The sequence below is a fragment of the Anabrus simplex genome, chromosome 8 (genome assembly GCF_040414725.1).
Source record: "Anabrus simplex isolate iqAnaSimp1 chromosome 8, ASM4041472v1, whole genome shotgun sequence".
NCBI lineage: Eukaryota > Metazoa > Arthropoda > Insecta > Orthoptera > Tettigoniidae > Anabrus > Anabrus simplex.
The window spans coordinates 13,334,162-13,353,219 of NC_090272.1; the positions used below are offsets into that span (position 1 = coordinate 13,334,162).

The window sequence follows — 19,058 nt, forward strand, 5'->3', positions numbered from 1 at the left end:
CGGTGATTTCAATTGCCATCACACTGAATGGGGATGTATCATAGATACAATAAAAGGCTCCAATTTACTTGCTACCTGAAATCATCAGAATCAGTTTATTTTAAACGATGGTTCCCCGACCCGTTTAACTCCGCCTGGATCTACACCCAGTGCCGTTGACCTTACATTATGTCATCCAACCATGGTCCCTGTCACCACCTGGCACACTTTATCTGATACCTACTCCAGTGACCACTTCCCCATCATCATAACATATGGTAATCGCCCAATAATTTCCCAGTTTAAGACACCTTCATGTATACGTAATGTCCGATCTTATAAAAATTTCAATATTTTAAACTATCAATTATATCTCAATCATATCTTGCAGCAGGAACACGAGTACCCTTTACCTTTCCAACCTTACTCCCTTGTTTAACCCAATATTTAAATATGTTTCATCCGAGTCGACCGCTTAACGTGACGACCCACCCACAGAAATACAAAATAAAATGGTGGGATAAAGAATGTCATGATCTCACTCAACAGCGAAAAAAATTATTTAAACAATACCGCCAATCAATGACTCGGCAGCATTATTTCCAATTGCGAAAGCATATTACAAAAACAAAGCTTGATTTTAATGCCAAAAAACGAAAAGCTTGGCAGTCTTTTATTTCTACATTAACTCCTCAATTACCAGCAGCGAAATTTTGGAACGTGATCCGTATGATAACGCGAACATTCCAATACCAAACTTATTATTCCTATCCGCGACAAGTTTTAGAAGATTTTTTATATACCCTCACCCCAGTATCAGTAAACCCGCCATTTCTACCCGCCTCACAGGACAATTCTCGTTCTATTACTTCATTATTAAAGCCAATTACATATAACGAACTACAATCTGTATTATGCACCGTTAATAGCTCGTCCCCAGGACCTGATGCAATTACTTATCTCATGCTCAAGGCCCTACCCCCTCACGCCCAAATTTATTTACTACAACACTATAATAGTATTCTTGAGACATTACACGTACCAACAACATGGAACGATTTTTTCATAACTCCTATATTGAAACCGACAAAACGACCTACCGAACCTGCAAATTTTCGTGGCATAGTTTTGGGATCATGTATACGGAAAGTCTTCTGTAAAATCCTCATGAAACGAATGGCGTGGTTATTGGAATATCACTCGCTATTACTTCAGTATCAGTTCGCTTTTAGACGTGGTAATAGTACACAGGAACCTATCATTATTTTCCTACTCGACATCTTATTGGCAAAATGGCGGAAACAATCTACCGTGGCAGTCTTTTTGGATATTAAAGGTGCCTATGATGCTGTGTTATTGCATATTCTCTGGGAGAAATTATTTTTATATGGATTTCCCATTAAATTCCTTTCTATTTTACATCAACTATTTACCAATCGCCGGTTAACCATTAAATCAACTCAACACACAATTGAAATCCGCTATACATCAAATGGATTACCACATGGTTCGATACTAAGTGGAATTTTGTTTGCCCTTTATATGAAAGATCTCGTATCTATTGTGACTCCACACGCTCGAATTCTAGCTTACGCGGATGATTATGTTATTTATTGTTCTCACTCCAACATTGATCATTGTAGAACCACAATATCTCGCGTTTTAAGTTTAGTCCTTCGGTGGCTAACAACCCATGGACTTTCACTTTCAATCGCTAAATGTGCAGCGATGATCTTTACAAATAAACGAACCTTTGATAAAATCCCTATTAACTTTGATACCTATAGCATCCCCTTAGTCCCGCAACACCTATATTTAGGCATATATATCGACCAAAGACTTACATGGCAACCCCAAATACAGTATTTAATTCGGAAATCTGACCGTTATATTACTATCTTACGAACAGTAACGAAACGTGCATGGGGTGCTGACCCCTTGTCAGCAATACAACTATATCGTGCAACCATTCGGTCCATACTTGACTATACCGCCCATATTATTGATTTAACCGCTAAACACAGTTTACTAGCTTTGGATCGTCTTCAATTTTCAGCACTACGTATCAGTGTGGGTGCCCTCCGAACAACACCAACTAACGCTTTACTAGTAGAAACTACAGAAGAACCACTGTATATTCGCAGGATAAACATTTCAAAAAAAATTCCTACTCAAACATATTAGCAGATCGAACTCCCTTATCGTACCTAAATTAAAATGATTATATGAATATTATCAACAGCGTCCTCCACCTTATCACCAGTACCCCGCCATATATATGTGGTATGCTGAACTCCACCATCTTACTGAAACTATACTTCGCACACCACGCGTAAATTTGTATTCATATGACTATGATATTCAAACATTCCGTCCTTCTATTATCATTGCACCTTCTGAATCATTAAAACAATCAATGTATTCACCTCATCCCAAATTATACGCTCTTAAGAAATTTAAAAGTTCAATAACCTCACCAGATTATCACCTTTTTACTGATGGGTCAAAATCGACTACTGGAGTTGGAGCAGCATTTTATGATCCACAAACACAAACTATCTTTAAATATCTGTTGCCTAATAATTTAACTATCTTTACCGCAGAATTATATGCCATATATCAAGCTCTTTTATATGTCCAACAGTTACAATCCAAAAAAATAAATATATTCAGCGATTCTCAAAGTGTATTACAAGCTCTCCAATCCTTCGCCCATAATCAAAATACATATGTCTACGAAGTTAAACACCTTATTTTACAACTCGAAACATCCGGTTTTGTTATAACGTTAATATGGATTAAAGGGCATAACCGACACGCAGGCAACGATATGGCCGATATAGCAGCAAAAGAAGCCAGTGCAGATACCGCGAACTTATTACAAATCAAAATCCCGATTTCTGACTTCTTTCCATATATCAAAAATGAAGCTAAACACACATGGTGCACAAACTGGCTTTTATCAGCTAGTACGAAAGGCCATTATTACTATCAAATTCAACCGAATATTCCCACACTTCCGTGGTTTGCAAATGGTACGTATACACGACGTCACATTACTAACATCATCAGACTACGTTTTAATCATGCCTTAACCCCGGTATATTTATCTCGATTTCAAATTACGAACGATCCAACTTGTTCCTGTGGCGAACCTCTGGGCGATAGTGACCATTTGTTTTTTCATTGCCCCCAATATGCACGCCAACAGGCCATTTTCATGCAGAAATTAATTAATGTCCACGTACCTTTCCCTACACGACTTTCAGCTTTGTTGTATCAACCTTCGCCTAAGATCATTGCTATCTTAAACGAATACCTTGATAATACTCACATCAAATTGTAATTACGATCTAGATTTTCAGTTGTTTTTTAAGACATGTTGGTGAAATGGCATTGCTATATGTTCCGGGTGAGTGGATCTCGCGCCAAGAGTTTTATTACTCTCCAATCTTGTACAGTGCAACACGTTTCTATTGCTCAAGATTAATAGGTTATCTGTGTATTCGACCAGTGCAGATAGTTTACTACTTTTATGAACTTACATATACACGATAACATAGTGCTTCTTTCAGTTTATCTATCTAAGTGTAATCGTGCTAAAACTGGTTATTAATGATGTAAACGTGTGCTGTTGTGATACAAGTGAACAAATTTCATTGGGCTCGTGACTGGGAAAGAATATATTTGGTTCCCAAATAAATATCCGCAAGACAAGACAAGGAGTAGCTCAGTGGTGGTTATTAGTCCATGTTGAGGAGCAATGTGGGGTGATTGTGTGAGTAGCGGACTTTCTCTGGAGTTCTCGTGTGTTGTGTGTGTAGTGACTGCCTGCTACTCTAAAGAGACTTGTAAATAGTCACTTTAGTTACGTGTTTTATACAGCTACCTTGCTGAGTGGATGGTGTCTTCAGGTCATTAGGCTGCACACTGGAGTTGGCAGACCAAAGCAATGCGGTGAAGAGCAGACCAAGTTGTGCCCAACTACATGTTCTCCTCAGAACCTGATTGATGCCACCCAGCAATTGGCTGGATACTGGGCACACTACACACCCATGTGATATGTTTCTAGTGCAGTACCAGTTTTTGGATTATTTTATTTGATTTTAATATTTTTGATGTTATATGTTATGTTTCTGACACGATTAAATAAATACATTTGTAACAAAGGATGGACCAAATAAAAAGGCTGAAGTTGTAGTGGAAAGAAACAAACGAGTGACAAGAAGGTCCTCATCTTGTCAGTAGGGTACCAGATGCTCTATGAGAAACCTCCTCCAAATAAATAAATGTTTGTTGCAATATTCTTGAAGTTGACAAATATCTTCTCTTCCAGGGTGCCATCAAGGTTTACAAGTGGCCTTTACCCAAGGACATTGAGGATCATACCATCATGGGGTTCGATCCCCAGTATGGGCTCTTCCAGGGCCTGCCACACAATGAGCCGATACATGTGTTGGTCCGTGTATACGTGGTGCGTGGGTGTGACCTTCATCCCATGGATCTCAATGGAAAGGCTGACCCCTACATCGTGCTTATGATGGGCAACAAGCGCATCAGTGACAAGGAACATTATGTGTCCAAACAGCTAAATCCTGTCTTCGGAAAGTAAGTTCTCATCCCTCAACAGAAACTTCTCTATAGTAACATTAATTTTCATAGTAATTTCCAATATTGATAATATTTTAGCCAAAGTGTTCCCAATTAATTCACTTCTCAAAGTGTTGACCATATTTCATTTTTTAAGATATTATCATCATCATCATCTTCATTTCCCGTTTCCATATTTGCGGGTCGGGTTGTGAATCAAGGACCTCCATAACTGCCTGTCTCTCCACCACCCTTCTCCTTTTTAAGTGTATCTTCTGGTTTTCTTCCCCTCTTCTCTATGCACTCCCATACTGAATCTGTCCACCTCTTTCGAGGTCTTCCTAGTGGTCTCTTTCCTGTTAACTTCTCTGAAAAAGCTTCTATTGGCACTCTCCCTTCTCCCATTCTCATCATATGCCCATACCTCTTTACCTTTGTTATTTCTATCCTGTCTTGAAGTTTCAAGATTCCTGTCCTTCTCCTTATCTCTTCATTTCTAATTCTATCCTTTCTGGTCTTGCCCTTGATACCTCTTAGGAATTTCATCTCTGCTGCCTGCATTCGACTCTACTCTCATTTCGTTGTAGTCCACGATTCAGCTGCATAGGTTAGTATGGATTCATAATAGGTTGAATATAATACTTTCTTACGTTTCTTTGGGACATCTTGGTTCCACAAAATACCCCTTACACTCTCGTAGAAGCTGTTTGCTTGTTGTATTATTTTCCCAATTTCCTCAGTTATCTTTCCATCTTCTGTGATCACACTTCCCAAGTACTCGAAACTTTAACCACTTCCAGAATTTTACCATTCAGTTTTATCTTTCCTCTTCCTTCCCCTTGTCATCACTATTGTCTTACTTTTCTCTGTGCTTGCTTTCATCCAAATTTTTCTATCTGTTGATTTCATATATCTACTTGTTTTTACACTTCTCTTTCATCCTCAACCCATATCACTATATTATCTGCAAACAACGTGGCTTTTGTTGCCTGTCTTCCCAATCTCTGTTTAATGTTCTTATGAATTTCATCCACGACTACGATGAATTTATGGGGGATAGTGCACTTCCCTGTCGGAGACCAGTTTCAACTTTAAACCATTTTTTCCTATACTAGTCTTCACACTACTAACACAATTTTTGTACATAGCTTTTATCATTTGCACCTCCACTCTGTTAACTTGTTTTTTTCCTTAATGTGTCCCATACCAACTGTCTGAGCACACTGTCATAAGCTTTCTCAGTCTCAATAAATGCCATCACTATGTCTTTTCCAAACTCCCATCTTTTCTCCGTCATATGTCTTAATTTAAAGATCAGGTCAAACGTTGATCTGTCTTTCCTAAAACCATACTGCTCTTCTTCTATTTCTTCTTCTAGTTTCCTCCTCAGTCTTCCTTCCAATATCCTCTCAAATATCTCAGCTACATGGACAATAAGGGTGATCCCTCTGCAGTCATTACATTTCTTTTTATCACCTTTTTTAAATATCAGGATAATTAAACACTTTTCCCAATCTTCTGGGATCTCCTCCTTCCTCCAGATTATTCTACATAATCTATACAGCCACTGTAGCCCTATTGGTCCTGCTGCTTTTATCATTTCTGTAGTTACCTCACCCGCTCCTGCTGCTTTATCGCTCTTCATCTTTTGTATGGCTTCACCTTTTTTAAATATCAGGATAATTAAACCCTTTCCCCACTCTTCTGGGATCTCTTTCTTCCACCAGATTATTCTAAATAATTTATACAGCCACTGTAGTCCTATTGGTTCTGCTGCTTTTATCATTTCTGTAGTTACCTCATCCGCTCCTGCTGCTTTACCACTCTTCATCTTTTGTATGGCTTCCTCTATTTCTAACATCGATATCTCTTTTTCTTATTCTTCTTCTTTCCCCATTGTTACTTCTTGCTCCTTCTCATCTACCAGTTCACTGAATTTAATATTTAGCAATTCTGAGAAGTACGGTATTCTTCCCATCTTTTTAGTATGTCGTCTCTTTGCATCAATATCTGCCCTGTTTCAGTTTTTACAAATTTTGTATCTTCCCTAATTCATAAACTATTCTTCACCAAACCATACAAAACCTTTTTGCTTCCCTTTATATCCTCCTGTAAAGTTTCTGTGAATCTTTCCCATTTCTTCCATTTCTCTTGTACTAATTTCTTAATACCTATTTCTGCCAATTCTCTGTACTATTGCTGTCTATCCACTTCCTCCAAGCCATTTGAAACAATCTCTGTTTTATGATCTGCAAGCTGTAATCTGTGATTCGCCATCCAATCTTTCACCCGTCGCATTACTTGATTTAGCTTAAACTGAGCCAACTCCAAATTTCGAGCAACTATCAAAACAGCTATATCATCAGCATAGCCCACTAGCATTGTGTCTTCCGGCATCTCTAACCTCAACAATCCATCATACTCTATAATAATAATAATAATAATAATAATAATAATAATAATAATAATAATAATAATAATAATAATAATAATAATAATAATAATAGAAAGGCAGTATTAGGATTTCAAAGCCCTTCCCGTTCTTTTACTGATGCCTTCATTTTTCCAAGTGTGAGACCTCTTCCATTTTTTCCCCTCTGATTAATGTTAATACAGGATAGTTGCCCAGTTGAACTTCCTTTTAAAACAGTAATCACCACTACCCACTCCAGGAATGAGCTACGTCCTTGAATGTTCTGATAGTGATGTGTAAATTAACCTAAGCTTATTGCCCCATTTTAAGGTTTGTCCCCTCATTTCTTGCAACTTTGGAAAGCCATTTTCTGTACATTAGTATATTTTTACGAACATGACTAAAGAGTAAAAGCATGTTTGGGCATTTTATATTGCATATTTTGAGATTTTTACTGCAATGCTATTAGCCTGGGTGTTACAGAGTTGAAATGAACACAAGTAAAGTATGAGCTGAACAGTCCTTACCTCAAAGTCAGATGAAGGCTATTTAAACTCTAAGTTGATGTCAAACTCATTTGGTTTACCCACTTTCAAGTTCTCGTATGAACTACCCGCATACAGGAAACATTTGAATGTGCAATCAAACAACGGATCATTTTCCTTCATGGCTGGAACCAGTCTCTTTAGTACCTGAAACAGGAACATTATTTGAGTCATTTGAGTTTAAGTAATGTAAAATGCACTAGAATATCTACTGTAATTTGCAAAACACTGTACAAACTCTGAGGATGTATTATAGAGGAATGAAAAAATTAAATGTTATACACAAGGATGCAAAGGAGAGAGCATATTTGTCTCTGGTGAGACCTCAACTTGAGTATGGTTCCGGTGTATGGGATCCTTACCAGGATTACTTGATTCAGGAACTGTAAAAAAATCCAAAGAAAAGCAGCTCGATTTGTTCTGGGCGATTTCCGACAAAAGAGTAGCGTTACAAAAATGTTGCAAAGTTTGGGCTGGGAAGACTTTGGAGAAAGTAGACGAGCTGCTCGACTAAGTTGTATGTTTAAAGTTAAAAATTTCATTGTTCCGTATTGAAGAATATTACAGTTAGAATTGAAATAATTGATAAAATAGATTCAACTTATTCAATACAAAAGAATAAGAAATGTAGTAAATTACATTCCCATTTAATAATTAGAAATGGTACCGGTTTCGACCCTAGTCCAGGTCATCGTCAGCCGATTAAAACATGAAAAACAATGCATAGGAAAAGGGAAAGATTAAGTACACTCCGGATCAGTAGAAGAGGCGATATAAATGAAAGGGGGTAGACACTGTAAAACTCAGAAGAAGTAAAATGAAAGTCAGTCAAAAGAAAACAGTGCGCAATTCTCTGAGCGGCAGCATGGCACACGGAGTGCTAGGCAAAGTCCCACAATGTTTACGAATAGGGGAGAACGGTTAAATGAGCAAGTTTTAAAACACTGTCAGGCACAAAGTCACATCACAATCGAAGATCCATGATCATGCAGGAGTTGAAGACGAGTAGATCCATTGAAGCAACTTGTCAGCTCCCGGTGATCAGCGCGACACATTTAATATCAGGCACTGTGGTTTCAAACGCCAAAGTAAAATGGAGAATAGCTTGAAGATCCAGTAATTTTCCTCGGTCGCGGGAAAGTAAGTATATAGATAAATATAATACAATTCAATATAATTGGGTAAGTAATTGTGCTCCTATAGAATACTTAGAACAATTGACGTGAAAAAACAATTGTGAAGAGAAAAAATATAGTAAAAAGCGCAATACCGGAAACAAATGAAAACGTATATGCACAGTGCGCAATTTTTTAAAACGTTAAAAGTTCAGGTCTTGATTGAAGTAGTCGAAATCGGCGCAAGGCAGGAGTTGAGTATGAATGAGAAGAACCGAAATGAACGTGGAATTGATTTTTTTAAATAAAGAAAAGATAGAATAAATTAATAGAGGAAGAGGAATAGAGGAATAAGATAAGAATAAAAGAAATTGAAATTAAATGGTGTTGAGGAGGGATAAGATAGGGAGATAGATGAAGGATGGGTAGTTTAGGGTGGGTTATTGGAGGTAAAATATGTGGGTAGGAACTTTGTAAGGCATGGAAAATAGAATTGGGGTTTTGAAATTCAGAATTTTTGAGAAGAAGAATTAGGAAATTGAAAAGGATATTGGTTTTTTTTTTCAGAAATGTCGTTTAAATTGAAATTAGGGTTGAAGCATTGATCAAGGTGAATAAAGCAATTTTCAGTAGTGTTGTTTATGATTTTAAGTATTTTCATGTCTTTTGCAATATTGGTGAAACTATGGTTGGAGTCTTGTATGTGTTGTTTTTCATGTTTTAATCGGCTGACGATGACCTGGACTAGGGTCAAAACCGGTACCATTTCTAATTATTAAATGGGAATGTAATTTACTACATTTCTTATTCTTTTGTATTGAATAGGTTGAATCTATTTATCAATTATTTCAATTTTAACTGTAAGTGGTATGTTCCGAGCTGTCAGTGGAGAGATGGCGTGGGAGGACATCAGTAGGCGAATAAGTTTGGATGGTGTCTTTAAAAGTAGGAAAGATCACAATATCAAGATAAAGTTGGAATTCAAGAGGACAAATTGGGGCAAATATTCGTTCATAGGAAGGGGAGTTAGGGATTGGAATAACTTACCAAGGGAGATGTTCAATAAATTTCTAATTTCTTTGCAATCATTTAAGAAAAGGCTAGGAAAACAACAGATAGGGAATCTGCCACCTGAGCGACTGCCCTAAATGCAGATCAGTAGTGATTGATTGATTGATTGATTGATTGATTGATTGATTGATTGATTGATTGATTGATTGATTGATTGATTGATTTGTTTCTCTTTAACTGCTTCCTTTACTCTGCTGTTCCACCATGGTGTCTCCATTTCCTTTTTCCTCCCTGATAGTCTTCCACAGGTGTTTATTGGTTTATTGCACACTTTACAAATCCATTCCTGAAATATGTCTATTCCTCTTCCACACTGTTCAAGTCATCTTTGGGAATTTCTTTCTTCAGATCTTCTTGAAACTTTTCCCTTATTTCTTTCTCTTTTAACTTCCATCCATTTATTTTTCTTTCCCTTTTTTCTGTTAACTTCATTTTTTACCAAGTCTTAATTTGGCTACCACCACTTTATGGTCTCTTTCAAAACCTGCTCTTGGCATTGCTGTCACATCTTCCAGTTGTCTACGTTTCTCCTTCTCCACCAGAATAAGATCAATCATTGTCTTTGTCTTTATATCTCCCCAACCATATCTAGTTATATTTGTGAGTTCTTTTTACTAAACCACATATTGAAAATAATTAATCCATTCCTTCTACAAAAATCTATTAGCTAATCTCTTTCTTCATCTTGGTTTCCATTACAATAGGGGCCAATTATCTCTTCTTTTCCCTGTCTGTCTGTCTGTTCCAACATGTGCATTCATATCTCTCATTATTATAAACTCTTTGTCTTCAATACAACTTTCCAGTTCTTCTGGATAGTCTTCAAAACATTCATCTGCATTCCCTGATTGGGGTGCATAAAGCTGTATAAAATCCGTGATTCAACTCTCAAGTCCAAGTCTAACTTTAATTATCCTGTCACTGATCTGGTCAATTTTGTCCACATATTGTGCCAGGTCTTCTCTCAATATAACACCAACACCATTTGTTGCCATCTTTCCTTCACTCCAATATAATCTATACCCTTTGTTCAATTCTCTTTGACATTTCCTCTTCCTTTTGTCTCACTTATTCCCATCATTGCTATGTCTTTCTTCTCCTTATACTCTATCAGTTCTTCTACCTTGCCATTCAAAGTCATGACATTGATGATACCGATTCTTGTGATGTCTGGTAGCCCACTTCTCACAGTTCCCCCAGAGCACCGGGAACTGCGCATCACTTCAGGGTGACGCTTTTGCATTTTCCGAGGCCGCGATTCACTCGCATTCATTTTGTAGGCTGTTTGTGCGATGGGTTCGCCACTCCTAAAGCTTGTTACTGAATTTGTGCAGGATGCACTGTACAATGTGGGTTCAGTTCTGCTAGTGATCTAGACTGCACAATGTGCGTTCAGTTCTGCTAGTGATCTAGACTGTACAATGTGGGTTCAGTTCTGCTAGTGATCTAGACTGTACAATGTGGGTTCAGTTCTGCTAGTGATCTAGACTGCACATTATAGGTTCAGTTCTGCTAGTGATCTAGACTGTACAATGTGGGTTCAGTTCTGCTAGTGATAGAGACTATTCAATATTGATTTAATTCTGCTAGTGATCTAGACTGTACAATGTGCGTTCAGTTCTGCTAGTGATCTAGACTGTACATTGTGTGTTCAGTTCTGCTAGTGATCTAGACTGCACAATGTAGGTTCAGTTCTGCTAGTGATCTAGACTGTACAATGTGGGTTCAGTTCTGCTAGTGATCTAGACTGCACAATGTGCGTTCAGTTCTGCTAGTGATCTAGACTGTACAATGTGCGTTCAGTTCTGCTAGTGATCTAGACTGTACAATGTGGGTTCAGTTCTGCTAGTGATCTAGACTGCACAATGTGCGTTCAGCTCTGCTTGTGATCTAGACTACACAATGTGTGTTCAGTTCTGCTAGTGATCTAGACTACACAATGTGGGTTCAGTTCTGCTAGTGAACTAGACTGTACAATGTGGGTTCAGTTCTGCTAGTGATCTAGACTGTACAATGTGGGTTCAGTTCTGCTAGTGATCTAGACTGTACAATGTGGGTTCAGTTCTGCTAGTGATCTAGACTGCACAATGTGCGTTCAGTTCTGCTAGTGATCTAGACTGCACAATATGCGTTCAGCTCTGCTCGTGATCTAGACTACACAATGTGTGTTCAGTTCTGCTAGTGATCTAGACTACACAATGTGCGTTCAGCTCTGCTTGTGATCTAGACTGCACAATGTGGGTTCAGTTCTTCTAATGATCTAGACTGCACAATGTGGGTTCAGTTCTGCTAGTGATCTAGACTGTACAATGTGGGTTCAGTTCTGCTAGTGATCTAGACTGCACAATGTGCGTTCAGCTCTGCTTGTGATCTAGACTGCACAATGTGGGTTCAGTTCTGCTAGTGATCTAGACTGCACAATGTGGGTTCAGTTCTGTTAGTGATTTAGACTGTACAATGTGGGTTCAGTTCTGCTAGTGATCTAGACTGCACAATGTGCGTTCAGATCTGCTTGTGATCTAGACTACACAATGTGCGTTCAGTTCTGCTAGTGATCTAGACTGTACAATGTGCGTTCAGTTCTGCTGGTGATCTAGACTACACAATGTGCGTTCAGTTCTGCTAGTGATCTAGACTGCACAATGTGCGTTCAGTTCTGCTGGTGATCTAGACTACACAATGTGTGTTCAGTTCTGCTAGTGATCTAGACTACACAATGTGCGTTCAGTTCTGCTAGTGATCTAGACTGCACAATGTGCGTTCAGTTCTGCTGGTGATCTAGACTACACAATGTGTGTTCAGTTCTGCTAGTTATCTAGACTGTACAATGTGAGTTCAGTTCTGCTAGTGATCTAGACTACACAATGTGTGTTCAGTTCTGCTAGTGATCTAGACTGTACAATGTGCGTTCAGTTCTGCTAGTGATCTAGACTGCACAATGTGTGTTCAGTTCTGCTAGTGATCTAGACTGCAGAATATGGGTTCAGTTCTGCTAGTGATCTAGACTGTATAATGTGTGTTCAGTTCTGCTAGTGATCTATACTGTATAATGTGGGTTCAGTTCTTCTAGTGATCTAGACTATATAATGTAGGTTCAGTTCTGCTAGTGATCTAGAGTGCACAATGTAGGTTCAGTTCTGCTAGTGATCTAGACTGCACAATGTTTGTTCAGTTCTGCTGGTGATCTAGACTACACAATGTGTGTTCAGTTCTGCTAGTGACCTAGACTGTACAATGTGGGTTCAGTTCTGCTAGTGATCTAGACTGCACAATGTTTGTTCAGTTCTGCTGGTGATCTAGACTACACAATGTTTGTTCAGTTCTGCTAGTGACCTAGACTGCACAATGTTTGTTCAGTTCTGCTAGTGACCTAGACTGCACAATGTAGGTTCAGTTCTGCTGGTGGTCTATACTGTATAATTTGGGTATGGCGTATGGCTTTTTAGTGCCGGGAGTGTCCAAGGACAAGATCGACTCGCCAGATGCAGGTCTTTTGATTTGACTCCCGTAGGCGACCTGCGCGTCGTGATGAGGATAAAATGATGATGATGACGACACGTAAACCCAGCCGCCGTACCAGCGAAATTAATAAATTATGGTTAAAATTCCCGACCCTGCTGGGAATTGAACCCGGGACCCCTGTGACCAAAGGCCATTTAGCCATGGAGCCGGACACTGCAGTAGATGATTTAATTCTCGAGCTCCATTTCCAGTAAGGAGGATGTGGACTTGAAAGAAATCAACCCATTCTCATCATCAGCAAGCAGATTGGCAAGTAATTGCCTCTTTTCATTTACGGGCACTTTTCGGTTATTTTCTTAGCATTGTAATAGTGATTGTCATGGAACTGGTTGTTTGTTAATTATGGTTTATGATTCCCTGTGATGGATTTTTGTTCATGATTAAGTGATTTACATCTTTTATGTAACCTGTTGAACATGGGTAGATTATGAGGTAAAGGAGGAGGAACCTGTAACGGAGATTTTGTTCTTGCTTTTTTTTTTCAAGGTCTTGTGTGTGCTCTAGCATTAGAGAATGAATGATGACTTTCAAAACGAGAGTATGCGGCACTGCCCACTGCTTGTTGGTGTTCGTACCTCAGCGCTTTGTCACTTAACTGTCAGAATTCAACTCTGGAAAACTGGCTGCAGACCTTTCCAGAGCTCTAATATCTTTGCACTTTTTAACTAATAGCAATGCACAAAAAAAATGTAAAGCATATCAAACTGGGCAGCCTAGACCGCACGATGCCTAGGCCAGTAAGACCTGAAACACATGCAAATCGCTTCGTAAAACGTGTGTGGTTTAGTGAGGGAAAATGTTCTTCTTATGGCATTTAGAGATGCCTAGCAGGCGAAGAAGGTGCAAATCGCATCGTAAAACGTGTGTGGTTTAGCGGGGGAAAATGTTTTCCTTGCGGCATTTAGAGATGCCTAGCAGGCGAAAAGGTCGTTTCTGTATATGGCAAGTAATTCTTCCAAAAGTCCGGAATAATGAAGTCACTCTGTGGGAGTGTCACCTGCCAGCTCAGAGCTCTGCTTTTCCTAGCGGTCGGCAGGACTGGTTCCCTCTCCTTCCCTCCACCTGAATAACAGCTGTCCAGCGGTGAATTATCATCCGTAGTAGTCATACGCGAGTTACGTAGTAGTAGTGGTGATGATGGCCTAGGCATTTCCTATACCATCGTCGCCATAAGACCTATCTGTGTCGGTGCGACTTAAAGCCCATAGCAAAAAAGTAGTAGTAGTTGAATGATGTCAGTGTATGGATACCAGAAATACCTTGCTATGCTGCTAGCATGTGGTGAGGCACAATAGAATAAGCATCATGCTACATGAATCGATTGGAAAAGATTTCCCAACAGACGGGTCCTGAATCCAACAACGATGCTTGCTGTAGTAGGGCGTGTTTGCGATACTGGTTGAGTTATATCACGCTATGAAAATCAAGGGGCTGAATAGCGAGGTGCATTCCTAGACGTGGAAGAAGACATCGTGGCAATGGTAGATGATGATCCCGGGCGCAGTACCTGTGCCGTTGGTGTACTAACTTGGACACTGCATGAAGAACAAATGCACCCTTACGACATTCAATGGGTGCAGTATATCTCACCAGTTGAATACCAACCAAGAGTGGATTTATGTCGCTGGTTATCTGATCAAGCTCGAAATCCAGATTTTCTGCCATGCACTAAGCGATTTACATGAGGTGGTGCATGGTTCTGCATAGTGTATTGGTGACAGATGAGGCAATTTTCACATGACAAAGAGAGTTTAATATGCACAAAACTCACTTATGGGTTGTGGAACATCTCCACGCAATAGATCAAGGCAACTTCCAGCAGCGGTTCTTAATTAATATCTGGGTGGGTGTAATAGGAGGTCAGTTACTTGGACTTGCACAGCTAATCAGTGTAGCTTACCTGAACTTCTTCACAGGTACACTACTGAAGCTTTTAGAGGATGCATCACTCAACTAAACAGAACCATGTGGTAAGCCGCTTAGTGAGCAATCATTTGCATTAGACATTTCCTCATAGGTGGATTGGACGATTTGGATCCACCCCCGCCCACTTAAATCTCCAGATCATAATCCAGTGACTTTGTATGCCTGGGGAGATATGAAAAATAAAGTATATCGAAATGAAGTAACCACTTTTGATGACGCCAAAGAAGGTTTTTTTTCAAGAAGCGGAGAATATTCGGAAATATTGGCTCGAATCCATCACAACTGGATTTGGAGAAGTGAAGCTTGCAAACAAGCGGAGCGTGATCAATTCGAACAATTGCTACGAGTTTCACTTTGGCTTTTCACATGCTACACCATAGCACCACATTTCTGTAGAGTATTGACTTGGGAATACAGTAGTATTATTTCGAGTCTCCATAGTTTGATATTCCCGTAAATGCGAACAGAAAAATGAAGTACCGGTAACAAAAATTATGAATTGTCAGTTTCAGTGTGCGAGTGCCTTGTACGTGGCGAAACTGAACACAACACATGGGAGAGGTGCTTGTTGAAACGCTAGACATTGACCCTGAATGCAGTTCCTCAATCCTACCCTGCTTGTGGTTCTGGTTCATTACATTTGTTCTGTAAGCTTATGTTTTTTTTTTTACTCGCCATGCGTTAAAATGGAAGACACATTAACTTTTAAAGGCTAATGACCTTACAACAGCAATTACCATCACACATTTTTAAAAATACAATGAAATGTGTGCTTTTGTATTCATCGCTTCTGAAATAGGCACTACAATGTTTAACTTAAGTAGGTAGTGTAGTGTTTTATTTAAAAGAGGCAGTTTTAAATTTCTGTTAGTGTAAGAAAATATGTAGGTTTTTCTTTTCTAAGCTAATGTGTTGTAATGTTTAACATAAGCACATTTTTTGTGTACACAGGTTTTTCGTGTAGTCTCGGTACCGTACACCTGTAATTAATGAGCTCTTACTGTATGTTAGTTCATTCTTTTCTACAAGAGAGTGTTACTGTTCTGGCTTATTACATTTGTTCCACCAGTTTATAGGTTTTTTATTCACTAAGAGTTAAAACAGAAGAGAGTTTACATTTTAAAGGGCCGATGACCTATTGTTCCTATGGTCATGCCACTCTTATGCCTGTGTCACTAACGTGAGCCTTGTTCTGCTATGTCATGCTTGACAGCAGGGATACTCTGTTACCGTCTTCTCCTATGAAGCCCTATGTCTTATCGCTGACATATTGTGCTGGCATCGTCTTAACACATGGTAATGTAAACTGCTGTGATTTGTAACTAGCGCCATCATATTAAAATGTAGGATCTACTGCAGTTGCGGTGGAATCCTCTTAGATGCGTTCAACATCTGTGAATTGTATCAAGTAGGGATGACATAAAATTGTTAGTGTTGAACAGTAGAAGTATTGTAAAGAAAGGAATAGAATTAAGTAATTTAATAGATATATATTTACCAGAAATTGTAATAGGAGTTGAATCATGGCTGAGAAATGATATAATGGATGCAGAAATTTTCTCACGGCACTGGAGTGTGTATCGTAGAGACAGGATAGGAATGGTGGGAGGGGGAGTGTTCATTCTGGTGAAAGAAGAATTTGTAAGCTACGAAAAAGTTAAAGACGAGACACATGAAATTCTAGGTGTAAGGCTCATTTCTAAAGATAATAGGCAACTTGATATATTTGGAGTGTACTGATCGGGAAAGGGTAGCACTGACGCGGATTCGGAATTATTTGATAGGATAGTCAGCTATGTGGGAAACGACATGGAAAGAAATGTGATTGTAGCGGGAGATCTGAATTTGCCAGATGTCAATTGGGAAGGAACTGCGAACGACAGGAAGCATGACCAACAAATGGCAAATAAGTTAATATGGGAAGGACAGCTGATTCAGAAAGTGATGGAACCAACCAGAGGGAAAAATATCCTGGATGTTGTGCTGATAAAACCAGATGAGCTCTATAGGGAAACTGAAGTAATACACGGTATTAGTGATCATGAAGCTGTTTTTGTGGTAGTTAAAAATAAATGTGATAGAAAGGAAGGTCTTAAAAGTAGGACTGTTAGGCAGTACCATATGGCTGATAAAGCAGGCATGAGGCAGTTTCTAAAAAGTAACTATGATCGGTGGAAAACGGTAAATAAAAATGTAAACAGACTCTGGGATGGGTTTAAAGAAATTGTTGAGGAATGCGAAAACAGGTTTGTACATTTAAGGGTGGTAAGGAATGGTAAAGACCCACCTTATTATAGTAGAGAAATAAAGAGACTAAGAAGGAAGTGCATACTGGAAAGAAATAGAGTTAGAAATGGCTGTGGAAGTAAGGAGAAATTGAAGGAACTTACTAGGAAATTGAATCTAGCAAAGAAGGCAGCTAAGGATAACATGATGGCAAGCATAATTGGCAGTCATACTAATTTTAGTGAAAAATGGAAGGATATGTATAGGTATTTTAAGGCAGAAACAGGTTCCAAGAAGGACATTCCAGGAATAATTAATGAACAAGGGGAGTGTGTATGTGAGGATCTTCAAAAGGCAGAAGTATTCAGTCAGGAGTATGTAAAGATTGTTGGTTACAAGGATAATGTCGAGATAGAGGAGGAGACTAAGGCCAAAGAAGTAATAAAATTTACATATGATAACAATGACATTTACAATATGCGCGGCCAAAGAACATCTTCATCTCTTTCGTTGATTTTCAAAAAGCATACGATTCAATAGATAGAGACACATTGATGGAAATTTTGAGAGAATATGGTATCGATCAAAAAACACTCAACTTACTTAGGTTAACACTAACAAACACCATATCCAAAGTAAAATTTCGAGGAGAGATCAGCAAACCCTTCCAGATAAAAACAGGTCTGAGACAGGGTGACAGCTTATCCCCAACACTCTTCAACGTGGTTCTAGATAAAGTCATGAAAACACTGTGGAAACATAATGACTCAGGTGCTATAATAGGTAGTAAAAATAAACATGTCAAACCCAAGTGTTTGGCCTTTGCTGATGATTTGGCACTCTTCGCTGAGACAGAACAGGAAGCAATAACACAGATAAATGAACTACAGGAGATAGCCGAGAAAACAGGTTTAAAAATCTCCTTCACGAAAACAGAGATGATGAGCACGGACAGGAATTATGTGAAGAGAACAATGAAGACGAAATATGGCGAAGTGAAGGTCACAAAGCAGTTTAAATACCTGGGAGAAATTATCAGCAGCAACGGGATGGATAAAGAGGCCATGGAAAATAGAAGACTTAAGTTGGAAAGGCTAAACATTGCCACCAAAGCCATTTACAACAAAAAGAATCTCTCCATCAATGCGAAACTAAGACATTATGATGCTGTGGTAAAACCAGTGATTCTGTATGGGGTGGAAACAGCAACACTAACGAACCTGGAAAAACTACTAAAGATTGAAAGGAGAATATTGAGGAGGATTTACGGCCCAAGGGTGGTAGAGGGAAACTACAGATTACGCTCAAATAAGGAGGTATACAAAATAACAGAAGACCTGGAAACAACAATAAGGAAAAGACGGTTGCGATTCTATGGACACATGGTCAGAATGGATCCAACAAGGTTAAATAAACAAATTTTTAATAAAATATACTACTTGAAGAGCCAGGGGGGATATGCCAAGCAGATGAAGGAAGAACTCAAGAGGTTAGGAATTGCAGATGAAGAATGTCGTGATAGAGACCAATTCAGGAAAAGACTTTCCAACATAAAAGTTCTGGTTGAAGTAAAGAAAGAGCGCAGAGGGGGAAGATGGACTGAAGAGAGAAGAGCGCAACATTCTGAAAGAACGAAGGCACTGTGGAGAAAGAGGAAGGAAGAAGGGATGA

At 38.9% G+C, this 19,058-nt stretch overlaps 1 protein-coding gene across 1 annotated transcript in view; it reads left to right on the top strand.

Annotated features, from left to right (window-relative positions):
- The window catches only part of mfr (misfire), a 426,204-nt gene that overhangs the window by 301,462 nt on the left and 105,684 nt on the right, over positions 1 to 19,058 (top strand). The window contains exon 21 of the mRNA XM_067152717.2: positions 4,316 to 4,587. Within this exon, the coding sequence (XP_067008818.2) occupies positions 4,316 to 4,587 (272 nt within the window). The remainder of the gene's footprint in view (positions 1 to 4,315; positions 4,588 to 19,058) is intronic.